The following is a 17,647-nucleotide window of genomic DNA, read 5'->3' as shown; positions in this document are numbered from 1 at the left end:
TGCTTTTTGCCCCTGGGCAATTTGGTTCCAGGGACCACACATTCGCTCCATAAGAGGCATAGACATTTCCCCTTACTTTTTAGGAAGAAAAAGTGCGTCTTATGGGGCAAAAAAGGTAATTATTATCTTCCCCAGTTTGTTTTGGGTTTTATCTGTGTTGTTTTAAATTGTGTGAGCTGCCTTGAGGCAAAAGCTGGGATATAAATAAATGGAATGAAAATATGGATATGTTACACGTGCTTTACCAATGAGTAAGAAAAAGGGTGTGTGTGTGTCCCCCCCCCCCCCCCGTATATCAAACGCTTTATGAAGCCTTTAAACAGCTCTCTGATTGAATGCAGGCTACAAGCTGGGACCCCTTTGCCCTCCGTCTCTCCTTGATTTTAGGGGGGTGCCCACCCCCTGCCCTGAACCCAAGGGAGTCAGGCGATGAGACTTGTACATCCGTATCTTTATTGGTCTGGAAATTATACATGTGGCTGCTGTTACATGATACATGGATACCAGGGTTACACTTCGGCGGGGGACTGATGACGCAAACCAGCTGCACCATGGAACGGGCGCACAGAAACGACACAACACGCACGCAACGGGAAGCACTGCAACCGATCCTCACAACACACGCACGGCTGTCGCAAGAACGGGCCGCCTTGTGGGGCGACAATATTTTGGAGGGTGAATGAGCTTGCGCCCCACAGTCCTTTGCTTCGCTGCAGAAGGTACCTTGGGGGCACCTTTTGGGATTGTGGGGCGCACGCATGCCCTTTTGGGGGCGTCTGCAGCTGCCTCCAGCCCACCACGGCCTTCCTCAGCCAGAGCTGGCATGTTGGCACACTGCCAGGCTGACCTGCAGGTGGTGGGGCACCAGTTCCTGAAACGGGGGTGTTCACTGTGCGAAGGTGAGAGAGGCTAGAACACGGTTCTGTGGATCCAGCCCAGAAGTTCAGACGGAATTCTGTAGCCTCTCCACGTGAAAGATTCCGGGTTCAATCTCTGGCAGGATCTCCAGAAGGTTCTGGAGGAAAAACTCCTCTGGCTGAGTCCCTGGAGAGTCACAGATCAGCCTCCTCAGGACATCACTGGAGGCTTTAAGCAGGGGCTGGGTGGCCACCTGTTGGGGATTATCCAGCTGCAATTCCTGCATTGCAGAGGGTTGGGCTAGATGGCCTTTGGAGGGTCCTTTCCAACTCTGCAGTTCTGTCCCACGATTCTGTGATTCCAGCCAACAGAGGAAGGCCATTGGGTTCATGGGAGTCTCTCCCCCCTCTACCTGGACATACTGTTGGGGGTTCAACCCAAGGCCTTCTGCACTCAAGGCAGCTGCTCTGCCCCCTTAGGATTGACGAGGCCATCTCCAAACCTGCCTTGCAGTGTGGCTGGCTACTCTGACGGCCAGCAGTTCTGCCTAAAAGGGTCTTGTGCAAAGCAAGACACCCATCCCTGATCTACTGCTTTTCAACTGGAGAGTCCATGGATCAAACCTGAGGCCGCCTTCTGCACGCAAAGCCTGGGCTCTACCAATGAACTACGGCCTGTCCTAACCGGCTCTCCTTTTCTGCTGCTGTGGGAGAAACGGGAATCGTGGGAAACAGCCTGCAGATGTTCTACCAGGAGTGCTGAACATCTGTGCCGCCTGCCCTGATCTTCTGCTTTCTGCAACAACCCGCATCTGGAAATGTAGCAGCTAAGGCTTTTCCTCCCGTGGCAGCAGGAGGGAGGAAGAGTATCGCCAGCTAAGAAGAGCTTGCTGGGTCAGGTCAGTGGCCCATGCAGTCCAGAATCCTGTTCTCAAAGTGGCCAACTAGATACCTTAATGGGAAGGCTGTTAGCAGGATCCGAGCATGAGAGCCCTCTCCTGTCCTGCGACTTCCAGCAACTGGTGTTCAGAAGCATTGCTGCCTCTAACCATCTCCAGTGGGAGAGAGTTCCATAGTTTAACAATGTGTTTTTATGTGTTGGGCTGCTGCTAAAAGGCGCAGGAGCAGGGCAAGGGGAAAAGGTGGCACCCTTTCACATGCACATATGCACACACCCAAATCTACACATTGCGATGGCCTGGGACTCGGGCTCGGACTCAGAACCAGAGAAGTCTCAGTCCGCACCGGATCCTTTGCCTCAGGCATCATCTGAACCAAGTCTGGGGCCTGATCCTGAAGAGCCCCAGTCTGCACAGGTTCCCCTGCAGCAAACACCAGCTGGGCCGAGTCCGGGGCCTGAGCCTGCCCTGGCTCCAGATGCGGGGATGACCTCGTTGCCTCCAGCTGGGCCATCACTTACAGCTGCTCCACTACCGGTTGGGTCAGGGGAGGCTGAGGTGCCCTATGGGTCTAGTCACCCACCGACGTCTCCCGAGCTGCAGAGACTCAGGTCTGAGAGAAGGAGAGACCTGAGTACTAGCAGGAGGAGTGCTCACCTTCGGGCGAGACAGGGAGGTGAGTCACCGGGGGATCAGGACCGGCCGCTACCCCAACAGAGATAAAAGGCTGCTGGACCTTGCCCCAGGTTGCGGGAGCAACGTTGCTGTTTGACAGAACCTGCCTGTGATCCTGTGCCTGTCCTCGCCTGGTTTCCTGCCTTGGTCCTGTCGGACTGACTTCTCGCGGAATCCTTGGATTTGGGACTGGATCTGGACCGCGTGGCTCGGGTTAACCCCCGGGCCCAGCACACACATGTACAAATTTTGCTCTTCCACTGCAATGGAAAACACCCTTGCATCTTTCCCTGGCTCACACGTAGGTTGACCAAAGGAGAAGAAGAAGAAGAGGAGGAGTTTGGATTTGATCACTTTATCACTACCCGAAGGAGTCTCAAAGCGGCTAACAGTCTCCTTTCCCTTCCTGCCCCGCAACGAACACTGTGCGGTGAGTGGGGCTGAGAGACTTCAGAGAAGTGTGACTGGCCCAAGGTCACCCAGCAGCTGCAGGTGGAGGAGTGGGGAAGCGAACCCGGTTCACCAGATTATGAGTCCACCGCTCTTAACCACTACACCACACTGGCTCACTTCCAAAGTAGTCTTTGGAAGGGCAAATAGCCAGGGATCTGGGGATCTGTTTAGCGGTTCGATCTCAGTGGTCATGGGCTGGGGGGGGTGTGTGGCAGGCAAAGTAGGTGCTTGACACGAGGCGGGAGGGTGGCCGGAGTTTAGCAGCTGCAACTCTTCACCTTGGATGGTTCTCCAGTTTCCCCAAAGCTGCTGCAAACGGTGCCCCGAACTGTGCAGAATAAATGAGGGCAGGAGCTGGGGTGGTGGGACCTTCCATGGATGTGGGGGGCAGCTGCCTGCAGTCAAAAAGAGTCTGTCCGCCTGCCCACCTCCAACACATCTACCACCCCCCCTTTTGTACGGGGGACAAAGGAACTGCTCATATTCCCGGGGGCCCCGGGGGCCCTGGTAACCCCGGCCGCCCCTGGATCCCAGGGTCCCCTTTTGGCCCGGTCGGCCCGATTGGGCCCGGCGGCCCCATTTTCCCTGGGATTCCCGGCTTCCCCTGCAGCCCAGGAGGTCCAGCTGGTCCCGGTGGCCCCCCAGGCCCTGGGGGCCCCACATCGCCCTTGGGGCCCGCTTGCCCTTTGGTGCCCCCTTGTCCGAAGCTTCCCTTGGCTCCTTTGAAGCCAGGGAGGCCTTTCGCGCCCACGAGGCCTCTCTCGCCTGCAGGGCCTGGGTTTCCTGGGGGGCCCTGGGCTCCTGGGGGCCCCGGTGGCCCCAGGCTCCCGGAGTCGCCTTTCGCTCCTCTGCTCCCGGTCGGCCCTTTGACGCCAACGTCGCCTCTGAATCCTCGAGGGCCAGGAGGGCCAGGGACACCTGGATAGGAAGAGAGGGAAATATGGGGTCAGCGACAGTAAACTATGCAACAACATCCAGGGCAGTGTACCACTATGAGATTGTGATGGGGGTCAGTCTGGATGATGCCCTGGGTCCCCTTTCCAATTTTTGGCCTCCTGTGCCCAGTGAGGCTTGGGATCCTATAGAAGAGATTGCTGAACCGTACAGGTTTCTTTGTAAGAAAAATGACCACTTGAATATCCTCATTGGCATCCCAAAATAATGATCTGAGTTGTAAGAGCAACAACTAAGGATGGATGGCGGCCAAAAGATTGAGGTTGAATTCTGACAAGACAGATGTACAGTCATACCTCGGGTTGAAGTAGCTTCATGTTGAGCGTTTTCGGGTTGCACTCCGTGGCGACCCAGAAGTAACGGAGCGCGTGACTTCCAGGTTTCGCAGCTCAAAATGACGTCACAGGCATGCGCGGAAGAGGTGAATCACAACCCGCGCATGCGCAAATGCGGGTTGCTTTCGCTTCAGGATGCAAACGGGGCTCCAGAACGGATCCCATTTGCATCCAGAGGTACCACTGTACTGTTTTGGGAGACAGGGGGTGGGCAGGTATGGAGGACTCCCTGGTCCTGAATGGGGTAACTGTGCCCCTGAAGGACCAGGTGCGCAGCCTGGGAGTCATTTTGGACTCACAGCTGTCCATCCACACCGTATACCGTGCTTGAAGACATAAGGAGAGACCATTGGATCAGGGCTGTTGCAGGAATTTGTGTATAAGTTGGGGGGGGGGGTTGCCCCTCCAGCAGATATCATGCACATGCAGCCCACTACCAAAATCAGCACAGTCACTTTTGGGATTTTTGTGATTTATCCCCACAAAACACTTCATCACAGTTTCTTCCGATCTATTCAAAGGGCCTTTGCTGCAGAATACCAAATGTAAGAATTCACTGATAACTGTATCTCTGTACTGGCTTACCGGGAAAACTTCAGAACATGTGAGCTCAGCTGTTCAGCAGCCCCTCTGCCTGAGTGATAATTCCTGGCATCCTGATACCTGAGTGCCAGACAGGTAGTCATTCCAGAAATAACAAACCCAGATGAAGACAAAAGGGTGTGATTCACTTGGTTGGGAAACAGGGAAATGTAAGTATCTCTTTTGTTCCACTTGATGGGTGTTTGATGGAGGGCAAGGGGAACCATGGGGCAGGGTCCAGGATGCTCAGATTACTGCCACCAGACCTCCCCTTTCATGATGTAACCATGATGTAGTTTGGGGGGGGTGTAACATGGGGATTAGCAGCTAATAAAAGTTTGGGTTCTCTTTTGTTCGGGGCTACCATCCTGTTTCACCTGGTGGCAGGTGGGAGTCCTGTCGCCACAGTCTTCAATCAAGACCAAGCCTCCTGGCTGCTCTTTTGCTCTGCTATTCCTGGCTGGTGTCCTTGTTTTTTGTCCAAGGGGTGTCCTTGTTTTTTGTCCAAGGGAGCCCTCAGATTTCTCCGTTAACAGGGTCGACAGAAGCAAAGCAGTCTTGCTGAGATTCTTGGCTCTTTTGCTGGGCCTCTAGGATTTGGAAGCTGAGCCGGGACATTTGCAAACAAACAGGTCTCCCAGAGACTGCCCGGAGGCGCCTCTGGGCTGGTGTCTTTCTGCAACATGTCACGGGCAACTGTGTGATGTTCTCCTTGCCAACCTGAGGGTGAAGAGGGAAGGATCCAGCCTGGGACTGCTTATATCTGGCTACCTGGCTGGGAGGGTCTGGGAACTCAGTGTGCTGGGATCTGCAAGGAGAGAGATCAACAGCTCCCACCCAGAGAAAGCCAAAGAAAACCTCCAGTAGGTTCTGCCTCCCCAGCTGGCGTTTGCAAGCTCACAGCCCCGCCGGCTTGGGATGCAATCCTGTATTGACTCAGACCATCCTGCCAGGCCACGCACATAACTGGCCAGTCTGAGGCGGTACCCAGGGGTGGTTCTGGCTTGCGCCAGCTCCCTCTGCATTGCACTCTTTTTCCATAGCAATAAAATTTTTTTAAAATAACAGAGCTCAGCAGCAGGAAGGATAAACAGCACTCGGAGCAGCTGGGCCAGGGAAGTGGGGGAGACTTTGCTGAAGCTGCGGCAACAGGGCAGCTCCTAAGGGGCTCAAATCTTAAGGGAGGAGGAGGGGAGAAGGTCCCGGCTTGGCACCCCAAATCTAGGGCTTTGTTTGATCCAAGGCTCAGCTCCAAAATCAGGAACTCTTGTCCTGAAAGGTGTGTGAGAGAAATAAAGGGGGACTCTGAGCATATGCAGAGTGCTCTCATCACTAAGTGATTATTGCCAGCTTCCAGGCAGCTAGGGAGACTCAGACTTTGTCCATTGCATCAATTCTAGGACGCCAATGGTCGGTTTAGCTGAGCATCCGGTTTTCACAGAAGCCAATCAGATAACTGTGGGAAACCTGCAAGCTGGATTTGAAAATAATAATAATAATAATAATAATAATAATAATAATAATAATAAATTTATTATTTGTACCCCGCCCATCTGGCTGGGTTTCCCAAGCCACTCTGGGCAGCTTCCAACAAAGATTGAGAATACATTAAAATGTCACATATTAAAAACTTCCCTAAAGAGGGCTGCCTTCAGATGTCATCTAAATGTCAGGTAGTTGTTTATCTCTTTGACATCTGGTGGGAGGGCGTTCCACAGGGCAGGTGCCACCACCGAGAAGGCCCTCTGCCTGGTTCCCTGTAGCTTCACTTCTCACAGGGAGGGAACTGCCAGAAGGCCTTCAGCGCTGGACCTCAGTGTCTGGGCAGAACGATGGGGGTGGAGACGCTCCTTCAGGTATACTGGACCGAGGCCATTTAGGGCTTTCAAGGTCAGCACCAACACTCTGAATTGTGCTTGGAAACGTACTGGGAGCCAATGTAAGTCTTTCAAGATTTGTTGTAGTTTCTGGGTCACCTTCAAAGGGAGCCCCACTAGAGCGCATTGCAGTAGTCCAAGCGAGAGATAACTAGAGCATGCACCACTCTGGTGAGACAGTCTGCGGGCAGGGAGGGTCTCATCCTGCGTATCAGATGGATCTGGTAAACAGCTGCCCTGGACACAGAGTTGACCTGCGCCTCCATGGACAGCTGTGAGTCCAGAATGACTCCCAGGCTGCGCACCTGGTCCTTCAGGGGCACAGTTACCCCATTCAGGACCAGGGAGTCCTCCACACCAGCCCACCCCCTGTCCCCCCAAAACAATACTTCTGTCTTGTCAGGATGACTATGGAGGCAGTTCCACAGTTTAACTATGCACAGACCCAGGTCTGGGTTTTTGGCGGTGTGCAAAAAATCCGATGCGCTGAGACGGCAGCCATAGCAGCAGCAGCAGCGAATCCTTGGGGGTCTGAGCAGATCCTCACATTGGAGCAGGGTCCCCCCCCCACGCCATAGACTTTCACTCCCTGCTGCAGTGTGAAGCATCTTCCTAAAAGGCAAACCCTTTTTCCTTCCATCCCGGGAGGCCGGAGTCACAGCCAGAGCGCTGACACTCTGCTGCTTCCAATCAACGGCCTGTGTGTTTTTATGATGCATGTTGCAGCGCGTGTCAAATGGGAACCAGCTGCGGGGACCACGTCCTTAACGCTGCAGCGCCCGAACACCGCATTCACGTGCGAACAGATGAAGAAAGGCTGGCATTGTTCCTTGCCTAGGGCCCACTTGATGTCTAGGTCGCTCGTGGCCTGGAAGAATTTTCAAGGGATTAGATAAGGTAAAGGTAAAGGACCCCTGGTTGGGATGCGGGTGGCGCTGTGGGCTAAACCAATGAGCCTCTTGGACTTGCCGATCAGAAGGTCGGCGGTTCGAATCCCCGCAACGGGCTGAGCTGCCGCTGCTCGGTCCCTGCTCCTGCCAACCTAGCAGTTCGAAAGCACGTCAAAGTGCAAGTAGATAAATAGGTACCGCTCCAGAGGGAAGGTAAACGGCGTTTCCGTGCGCTGCTCTGGTTCGCCAGAAGTGGCTTAGTCCTGCTGGCCACATGACCGGAAGCTGTACACCAGCTCCCTCGGCCAATAAAGCGAGATGAGCGCCGCAACCCCAGAGTCAGCCACGACTGGATCAAATGGTCAGGGGTCCCTTTACCATAAGGTGCTTTGTGGGAAGCGGGTGGTGCTGTGGTCTAAACCACAGAGCCTAGGACTTGCCGATTGGAAGGTTGGCTGTTCGAATCCCCGCGATGGGGTGAGCTCCCGTTGCTCGGTCCCTGCTCCTGCCAATCTAGCAGTTCGAAAGCACGTCAAAGTGCAAGTAGATAAATAGGTACCGCTCTGGCGGGAAGGTAAACGGCGTTTCCGTGCGCTGCTCTGGTTCGCCAGAAGCGGCTCAGTCCTGCTGGCCACATGACCTGGAAGCTGTACACCGGCTCCCTCGGCCAGTAAAGCGAGATGAGCGCCGCAACCCCAGAGTCGGTCACAACTGGACCTAATGGTCAGGGGTCCCTTTACCTTTACCTATTATTATCATCTTCATCATCATCTCATTGTACTGATTGTCTTTTTGCTTCTAAGCAGAGTTTTTATAGCTATCCTGGTTAGTGAATCTGGAATTAAAGCAGGCTGTCCAAGGCAACACAAATAATTGAGGGGCTGGAATGACTCCCTCATGAAGAAAGGTTTGGGACTTTTCAGCTTAGAGAAATAGTGAGGAAGACGTGACATGATAGAAGTTTACAAAATTAAGCATGGCATGGGAGGAAGGGAGGATTTTGTTTCTCTCTCTCCTAGAACTCCTGGGTGTCCACTGAAGCTGAAAGCTGAAAGATTCATTGACAGATTGAAGAAAAGACTTCTTCATGCAGTTCACTGTTAACCTATGGAACTCCCTGCCACGGGAGACAGGGATGGCCTCCAACCTGGATGGCTTTAAAAGAGGATTAGACAAATTCATGGAGGACAGGGCTATTGATGGCTATCACAGTCAGAGGCAGCAATGCTTCGGAGTCCAGCAGATTTTCTTACGCTCTTTTCTTATATGGACACCCACTTTGATTAGTCCCTGAATGAAGTTTGTTCCGAGTGGCCAGCAGCTGATGGGAAAGACAGCTCTGCAAATTGGCAAAAACAAGCTTACGAAATATTAGAGGTTGTCGCCCAAGCCCGTGACTCATCTATTTATTTGGGTTTTGCAGCCCAAGTAAACCTGCTCTGGAGATTCAGGAGAGGCTGCAAAAATCCAAAGCCAAGCATCGAAAGCAGCCCTTACCACTCTGTTCCATGGGTGGCTGGGTGGCTAGAGTGGTCCCTAGAAGTCCACAGTGTGCAGGTCAGGATCTAGACCTCCCTGAGTCCAAACTGGGTCACGAGACCCCCTGGCGCAGGAAGGGCACAGAGTCCCTGGCACAAGAGCTGGCCATGGGAGCAGGGAAGGTGTCTTTCATTGTTTCATTCATTAATTAAAATATTTGTATACCCCAGTGGCATGAAAAATAGGTCACAGTGGTTTCGTGCAATAGAAACGTAAAGCATGCCAGAACAAACACAAAAAAGTTAAAAACAGACCTCATTTAACCATAGTGGAACGATGTACTTTTAATTGCCTGCCTAGGCCTGGTGGAAATGAAAAGTTTCCTGCAGGTGATTAATGGTTAGCACAGAAGGCACCTGCAGCAATATGAGAAGGGGTCTTTTCTGTGGTGGCTCCCCGTTTGTGGAACGCTTTCCCCAGAGAGGCTCGCCTGGCCCCTTCATTGCATATTTTCAAGCACTTTGCAAAAACATTCCTTCATCTGTGTAAGCCACCTTGAGTCCCGGACAGGGAAGAAACTGGGATATAAATACAGTGGTACCTTGGTTCTCGGACGCAATCCGTTCTGGAAGTCCGTTCAACTTCCAAAACATTCGTAAACCAAGGTGCAGCTTCCGATTGGTGCAGGCGCCCAGGAAACAATTGCTGACAGTTGCATCGGACGTTCAGCTTCCAAAAAACATTTGAAAACCAGAACACTTACTTCTGGATTTTCAACATTCGGGAGCTGAAATGTTTGAGTACCAAGGCGTTCAAGAACCAAGGTTCCACTGTAATTATAATCATAGTAATAACAATTTCAACCAGGCTTTTAACTATCTATGGCCTTTTAGAGTGGGTGAGATTCTTTAATGTACCGTATTTTTCGCTCTATAAGATGCACTTTTCCCCTCCTAAAAAGTAAGGGGAAATGTGCTTGCGTCTTATGGAGCGAATGCAGGTGGGAGGCTCTGCTCAGCGCTCCCTTTAAAGAGCCGGCTCTTGGGGGAGCCTTCATCTGGCTGCCCAGGAGAGGCTGCGTGCGGCTATCCCATAAGCCAAGACAGCAAGAGGGATCGCTGCGCAGCGATCCAGCTTGCTGTCCTGGCTTCGCGTGCGGCTCTTGCGGGAGGTGGGGGAAGGGACAGAGTGCGCGGCTCTGTCCCTTTCCCCACCTCCCAGAAAAGCTCCCAAGAGCTGCGTGGAGCATGTGTGTAGCTCTTGGGGACTTTTCCCTGAGGAGGGAGAAGGGCAGCCTGTCAATCCCTTCTCCCTCCTTGGGAAAAGCCCACAAGTGCCGCGTACACACTCCGCGCGGCTTGTGAAAGGGAGCGCTGAGCAGAGCCTGGGATGCAGACAGGCTCTGCTCAGCGCTCCGTTTAAAGAATATTTTTTCCCTTGCTTTCCCCCTCTAAAAACTAGGTGCGTCTCATGGTCAGGCGCGTCTTATGGAGCGAAAAATACGGTATGTCCTGTCTCCCGGTTTTAATGCCTGCATCTATTATAGCTTTATTTTTTGAGTCGCCATCACAAAAAGGGCGGCTAATGAATTTAACAAGTAGTCATCAAAACAACCCTGTGCCTCCCGCTTGCCTCCCCATCGCTGCTTCTCACCTCGCAAGACAGTGACGTTTCGGAGGATCTGCCCGTGACGGGTGTCCACCGCCTTCATCTCTTCCATGACCATGGAGAGGTTGCGGATGTCAAAGTCCAGGCGGGCGCTGAGAAGGCTGAAGCGCTCGCGCAGGAGGTCAGTGGCACTGAGCATGAGGCTGACCGACCTGTTCAGGTAGTAGAGCTCCTCGGCGTGCGCATGGAAGCCCAGCGTACAGGAGAGCCGGACGTCGTCCAGGTATTTGAGCATGCTGTGGACGTGGCTGTCCGTGGCGTTGATGTTGGTGAAGATGGTGCTGATTTCGATCTCGTGGGAGGTCATGCGTCCTTCGAGCGTCTCAAAGCGCTCGGCCGTCCGGTTCTGCGTGTAGCGGGCGTGGTACTGGAGGTCGTGCATGTTCTCCTCGTGGTCGTCCAGGAAGGACGAGACGTTGTCCAGCTGCAACTGCAGGCTCATGACTTGCAAAACCAGGTCGTGCATGCCCTCCGAGTTCTGCCCGATCCTCTGCGAGGTGATGCCCAGGCTGGTCTGGATGCCCTTAACCAGCTCCCCAGTTTTGGAGGAGGTGGTCCTCAAGCCCCCCAGCAGGCGGGTGTAGTTCTGCCAGTCGGACACGATCTTCTGCAGCGTCAAGGTTTCCTCGTTCATCTTCCTCTGGATGATGTGCACCCAGTCGGAGGTCTGGCCGACGGTGAAGTTCATTTGCTGCACGGCGGCTTCCATGTCGAAGCGCTCTTGCGACAGCTCCTTCAGCGAGCTGCCCAGCTCGGAAGTGGCCCCCTGCCAGCCCCTCACCTGTGCCAGGAAGAGCGCCAGGCTCTGGTTGACCCGCTGGATGGCGGAGAAGCACCCGTCCACCTCATCGTTGATCTTGTTGCTGGCGGACGAGAGCTGCTGGTGGCTCTGGCCAGCGCGGTCGAGCAACACCTCCTGCGCCAAGAGCTTCTTCTGGATTCCTTCTAGCTCCTCTTGCAGCCTGCTGATCTCCTGTCCCAGCTGGCCTGCATCGTGGCAGAAGGAGCAGTTGCCCAGGGATTTCTGATCTGGATTGGAGGGTGGGGTGCAGAAAGAAAGCAGGTTGGTTAAACAGCTTCTAGCACATACCCAGCAGTTGACCAGGCCTTGTCCTTCCCCATAGCTAAACGGCAGAACGCACCACGGAAATAAAACTGCGAATCTGCCCAATTACTGTGCACCGTTCTGGTCGCCTCAGCTCAAAAAGGGTATTGAATAGCTGGAAAAGGCACAGAAAAGGCCAACGAGATCGATCGAGTCCCCTATGAACGAAGGATGCAGCATTCGGGCTTTCTAGTATATGACAGAAGTTATTTATATTTATATTATTTATATTTATATTATTTATATTTATATTTATATTTATATTTATATTTATATTTATATTTATATTTATATTTATATTTATATTTATTTATACATACATACATAGCCCGCCCTCCCCAGCCAAGACCGGGCTCAGGTCTCCTAACAACAGATATAAAACAATTGATTAAGATACAACTTAAAAAGAAGATTAAAATACAACATTAAAATGCAGCCTCATTTGAATAGAAACTCAAATCAGAAACTTTTTGGCGATGAAAACGTCAAATCTTCACTAAGGCCAACTATCCAGACTGGTCCTACGTGGGCCAGAAAAAGCCAGGGAAGTCCCCAAATAGGAGTTCCATCACAGAAGTAGAAAGGAAAAAGGAGAGTTTATAAATGTATGCCTGGCATGGAGAAAGTAGATAGAGAAAAGTCTCTCTCTCTCTCTCTCTCTCTCTCTCTCTCTCTCTCTCTCTCATAAGACTAGCAATCACAGACATCCAGTGCAGCTGGATTCAGGACAGAGGGGAAAAAAATCCTTCTTGCAGTGCAGAGTTAAAATGTGGAACTCCCTGCCACAGTAGGCAGTGATGGCCACAAACCTAAATGGCTTTGAAAGAAGATTGGACCCAGTCCTGGAGAAGGAGGGGGCCTTCAATGGCTCTTAGCCAGGATTGCTTTGCTTTGCCTCTGCAGTTGGGGGGCAGCAATGCCCCAAAATTCCCTGGGCTGAGCAGGACTGGAGGTATAGATGACTATCAGACTTTGAAAAGCTGGTTTCACTCGATCAAGTTCATCCGTTTCGTGGAATTCATTAAACTAAATAGTTTTAACTGGATTTTGAGAAAGAAAAACCATGCAATTAGTTGCTACTGTTTTGAATTCCACTGTGTTATTATCTTCTCAAGTGGGTTGTTCAAACCGCTGTTCTGAATAATCCTTTTTATAGGGTAGGAGGGGTAACACTGGGGGTGAGTTGGAAGCATGAGGACAGTGACACCCCCACAAAAAGTTTGGGAGCCGCTGGACCAGGGAGTAAGCCCCTTGAGAGCTTGGCTTAGGAGGGGACTGCTAGACTGGCTTCCTCTGGTTCCTGAGAGTGAGTCAGAGACTTCCCAATCGCTTGCAGATGCTTGCAAAATCCAAGCGTCAAGTTTGCTGACTGACAGCAAACTTTCTCGCTCCCTCACAAGACATGTTGCTCAGCAATTAAGCAGATGTTGCTTCTTCTCGTTTCAAAGTCTTACTCATCCATTTCCTCTGCGACCGAGATCTTGCAAGACCTGCTAAACAGAGACCTCCAAGAACTGTTCCTGAGCACCTGACAGAAGCTTACATTTATATTACGTTTCCGAGCGCAATTCAAAGTGTTGGTGCTGACCTTTAAAGCACTAAACGGCCTCAAAGGCCCAGTATACCTGAAGGAGTGTCTCCACCCCCATCATTCTGCCCAGACACTGAGGTCCAGCGCCGAGGGCCTTCTGGCGGTTCCCTCCCTGTGAGAAGTGAGGTTACAGGAAACCAGGCAGAGGGCCTTCTCGGTGGTGGCTCCCTCCTGGTGGAACACCCTCCCATCTGATGTCAAGGAGATAAACAACTACAGTCATACCTCAAGTTGAATGTGCTTTGGGTTGAGCGTGTTTGAGTTGCACTCCACGGCAACCCGGAAGTAACAGAGTGCTCAGACGCTCAAAATGACGTCACGCGCATGTGCGGAAGCGGCGAAACGCGACCCGCCCACGCGCCGTCGCGCCTTGCATTCCCTTCGGGATGCGTACGGGGCTCCGGAACGGATCCCGTTCGCATCCCGAGGTACCAGTGTATCTGACTTTTAGAAGACATCTCAAGGCAACCCTGTTTAGGGAAGCTTTTAATGTTTGATGCATTACGGTATTTTACTATTTTGTTGGAAGCTGCCCAGAGTGGCTGGGGAAGCCAAGCCAGATGGGCGGGGTCACCAGGGTGGAAACTGCTCATCCCAGCAGCATATACCAGCGTGGAAAACTAGCTGTGTGCAAAACTGTGGAATTGTCGAGTTGGCAGGGACCCCCAAAGGCCATCTAGTCCAACCCCCTGTGCAGCCTGGCAACTTTAATCATGCCAGTACCTAAAGATGGATAACTCAGAGGAGATGTCCCTTTCAACATTGCCTGTTAAAGGAGCTGTGTTAGACACAGGTGGAGGTGGGGGAAGTCTCCCTGCTCTGCCCTGAGAGCGAACTGAGAGGTGACATTGAGGCTGCAGCCTTTTCTAGATTTGGCGGAGGAGGCGGTTGGCTGTGGTTTACCTGGGTCCGTAGTTCAAAGGCAGGACACCTGCCTGGCATGCAGAAGGTCCTGGTTTGAATCCCTGTCATGTTCAGGCAGGGCTGGGAGCAACCTCAGTCTGGGGAGTGTGATGGCCTGAGACTCGAGCTTGGACTCAGAACCAGAGGAGTCTCAGTCGGCACCGGATCCTTTGCCTCAGGCATCGTCTGAACCAATTCTGGGGCCTGATCCTGAAGAGTCCCAGTCTGCACAGGTTCCCCTGCAACAAGCACCAGCTGGGCCGAGTCAGGGGCCTGAGCCTGCCTTGGCTCCAGATGCGGGGATTCCCTCGTTGCCTCCAGCTGGGCCATCACTTACAGCTGCTCCTCTACCAGTTGGGTCAGGGGAGGCTGAGGCGGCTTCTGGGTCTAGGAACCCACAGATGTCTCCTGAGCTGCAGAGACTGAGGTCTGAGAGAAGGAGAGACCTGAGTACTCGCCAGAGGAGTGCTCGCCTTTGGAGAAGACAGGGAGGTGAGTCGCTGTGGGATCAGGACCGGCCATTACCCGACAGAGATAAAAGGCTGTCGGACCCCGCCCCAGGTGGTGAGAGCAACACTGCTGCTACCTGCCTGAGACCCTGTACCTGTCCTTGGCTGGTTTCCTGCCTTGGCCCTGTCGGACTGTCCCCTCGTGGAGCCCCTGGATTCGGGACCGGACCTGGACCGCATTACTCGCGTTAACCCCCGGGTCCAGCACAGGGAGCTGCTGTAATCAATACTGAACTAGCTGACTCACAGAATCAGAGGGGAACCCCAAAGGTCATCGAGCCCAACCCTCTGCAATGCAGGGATCACAGGTAAGGAATCCCTGGCAGGTGGACACCTAACCTTTCTTTAAAAACCTCTAACTTACCCAGCTCTTGGAGGTCCTCCTGGACCGACCCGATTTTCTTCTCATAGTACGTCTGGGCAGAGTTAACATCGTCAGCTATGGAATCCACTTTCTTGAAGACTGCAAGGATGACACAAAAAGTGAGCACGTTATCCCTGGGGGTACCTGGCTTTGAACACACAAGCTCACCTCGCCAGCTTCATTTTCCCACTTATATGGCAAATCTGAAGAATCATGAATTGTGCAGGCTGTTAATGTTAGCCAGATTTAATATGTTTCCCTCGATGATTGAGGAAGATATTCAGCTCTCCCAGAATCAGCGCATCTCTGCAAATGTAGTACAGTGGTGCCTCGCAAGACGAAATTAATCCGTTCCGTGAGTCTCTTCGTCTTGCGGTTTTTTCGTCTTGCGAAGCATGGCTATTAGCGGCTTAGCGGCTATTAACGGCTTAGCGGCTATTAACGGCTTAGCGGCTTTAAGAAAAAGGAAACAAACTCGCAAGAAATTTCGTCTTGCGAAGGAAGCCCATAGGGAAATTCGTCTTGCGGAATGACTCAAAAAACGCAAAACCCTTTGGTCTAGCGAGTTTTTCGTCTTGCGAGGCATTCGTCTTGCGGGGCACCACTGTAAACAGGAACCTGACACTTTGGAGCGTATTTTCTTTTCTTGTGATTTTGGCATTTATGCCAGAAGACAATTATTAGAGTCCTTACAACTCAATAGGCTGAATTCTATGCTACCAACGATTCCGGACCTGCTTTCGGACAGGAATGATCAAATTACTTTAATAGTGGCTGAATTTTGGAGTGCTGTCCATGTAGAAAGACTGGGCCGTTATAAAGAGTATCAGTGGTTCTTAATTGATTGGTGATGTGGTAGTGTTGTATTCTTTATGCAAATTGATTTCCTCTGGAGTTAAAGATCTGACTGGGACAAACCTTTTTACGCTGAGCTCGTATTATGCACAATTTGTATACGGTGTCTGTTTGATAATGTGTGGTTTGCTATGCCTAATAAAGGATATTTGAATCATGGTCCCTTGCGTGTTCCTTCTTTCATTTGCTTCGTTTTCACGCTTATATGGCAAGCAAGACATGCTAAAAACGGAAAGGGCAGATCCACACACCATCCAACACACGTTTAGAACACATGCTTCCCCCCCCCAAAGACCCCTCCCCCTTCATAGAGCTACAATTCCCAGCACCTTGATCAAACTACCCAGGATTCTTTGGGGAGAAGTCGTGTGCTCTAAATGTGTTTCATTCAATTAATTATATAAAAAAAATTGTGCATCACTGTGTCATCAAAAATATATATCAAAGCAGTTTACTGCAATAAATACGTAAAGCCGGACCATAAAAGCTGTATAAAAATAGTTTGAAACAGACATCGATGAACCATTGGGTCCGGTGGCATAGAAAAATTTTCAATGGTTACTAAAAAGTTGACACTTGCTGGCCATTGTGGAGCAAGCAAGAAAGCATAGCTGGTGAGCTTCCGGGACGCCGCGGCCACGGGAAGGAGCGCGAGGCTGCCCTCCGGGGGGGGGTCTCGAACAACATGGTGTTCTAGAGGGGTCACGAAGGCTCCGTGAACCCCAAAACCTCAGGAGGATTATTCTGGGGGACAGAGTACCCTGCGACGCTGCTTGTGCTCGCCTGTGTTGTTGGCGTTTTACAGGGCTGGAGCTGCAGCATGAAGGGGAAGCAACAGACTCCGTGTTGTGAAGCCTCAGGCTCCGCGTGAAAAGCGGTGAACCTCCGACAATAGCAAAAAAGCTGGGAAATAGCCAAAGTAAATAAGCTGATAACAGACAGAAAGCTTAATTAAAGAACCCAGCGGAAAAAGAATTGTGTGGGGTGAAGGAGAAGGAATCCACTACTGGCGGTAAGAGTAAAAGGGAGTATGGCGGAAGACTGCGAAAGAGAGAAAGCATGAAAAGCTGCTGCTAAGTGGGCGTAGAGGAGAGACCTCAGATACAAAGTATAAAATACAAGGAATCTGAGGCAAAGTAACATTGAAAATATTTTAATGGACTAGAGATAAGAGAGAAGTGAAAGGAATTTGTCTGTTTTATCTGGTCGGAGAGTGTTGTGCCAGCGACCGGCTTGAGATATATTGGTGGGGTTTTTTACACCCAATTCTATGCCTGGTGTATTTGAGCGGAGACTGATTTAAGTATTACTTAAACAACGATTTCTACTCCTCTCATCCTCCACGTTTGAACAAAGGGGAGAGTCTGGTACATATTTAGCCCAGTTAAACGATTGAAAATCAGACTGATAATAGGAGGAGGGGAGACGCGGAAAGGCAGTGTTCTTCCGGCGAGGTTTGGGAGAAAAAGTGAATGGCTTGGAGAAAGTAAACTAAAGTAAAGAAAAAACTTACTGGGTTTTTGCACCGCCATTTTCCTCCCAGTCTCCACCCGTTTTAAAGAGACATACTCCAATATTTAAGTAGGAAAAGGCTGAACTATTAATGCAGCGGAAAAAGATTGAGAACTCTTTGGCAAGAAAAGAAATTCAA

General features: G+C 51.5%; 1 protein-coding gene and 1 long non-coding RNA gene across 2 annotated transcripts in view; one reads left to right on the top strand and one right to left on the bottom strand.

The window, feature by feature from the left end:
- Nucleotides 1-13,636, top strand: part of LOC308474769 — a 161,491-nt gene extending 147,855 nt beyond the window's left edge. The window contains exon 3 of the long non-coding RNA XR_013984944.1: nt 13,444-13,636. This is a non-coding gene — a long non-coding RNA (uncharacterized lncRNA). The remainder of the gene's footprint in view (nt 1-13,443) is intronic.
- The window catches only part of SCARA3 (scavenger receptor class A member 3), a 48,756-nt gene continuing 31,543 nt past the window's right edge, over nt 435-17,647 (bottom strand). Inside the window, exons 4-6 of the mRNA XM_081001018.1 lie at nt 15,142-15,240; nt 10,655-11,698; nt 435-3,802 (exon numbers count right to left, since the gene is read on the bottom strand). Coding sequence (XP_080857144.1) covers nt 3,363-3,802; nt 10,655-11,698; nt 15,142-15,240 — 1,583 coding nt within the window. The 3' untranslated portion in view covers nt 435-3,362. The remainder of the gene's footprint in view (nt 3,803-10,654; nt 11,699-15,141; nt 15,241-17,647) is intronic.

The sequence above is a fragment of the Podarcis pityusensis genome (genome assembly GCF_964106645.2).
Source record: "Podarcis pityusensis genome assembly, chromosome: 3".
Taxonomy (NCBI): Eukaryota; Metazoa; Chordata; class Lepidosauria; order Squamata; family Lacertidae; genus Podarcis; species Podarcis pityusensis.
The sequence above is the reverse complement of the archived record's forward strand: the minus strand, read 5'-3'. Positions and strand labels throughout refer to the sequence as shown.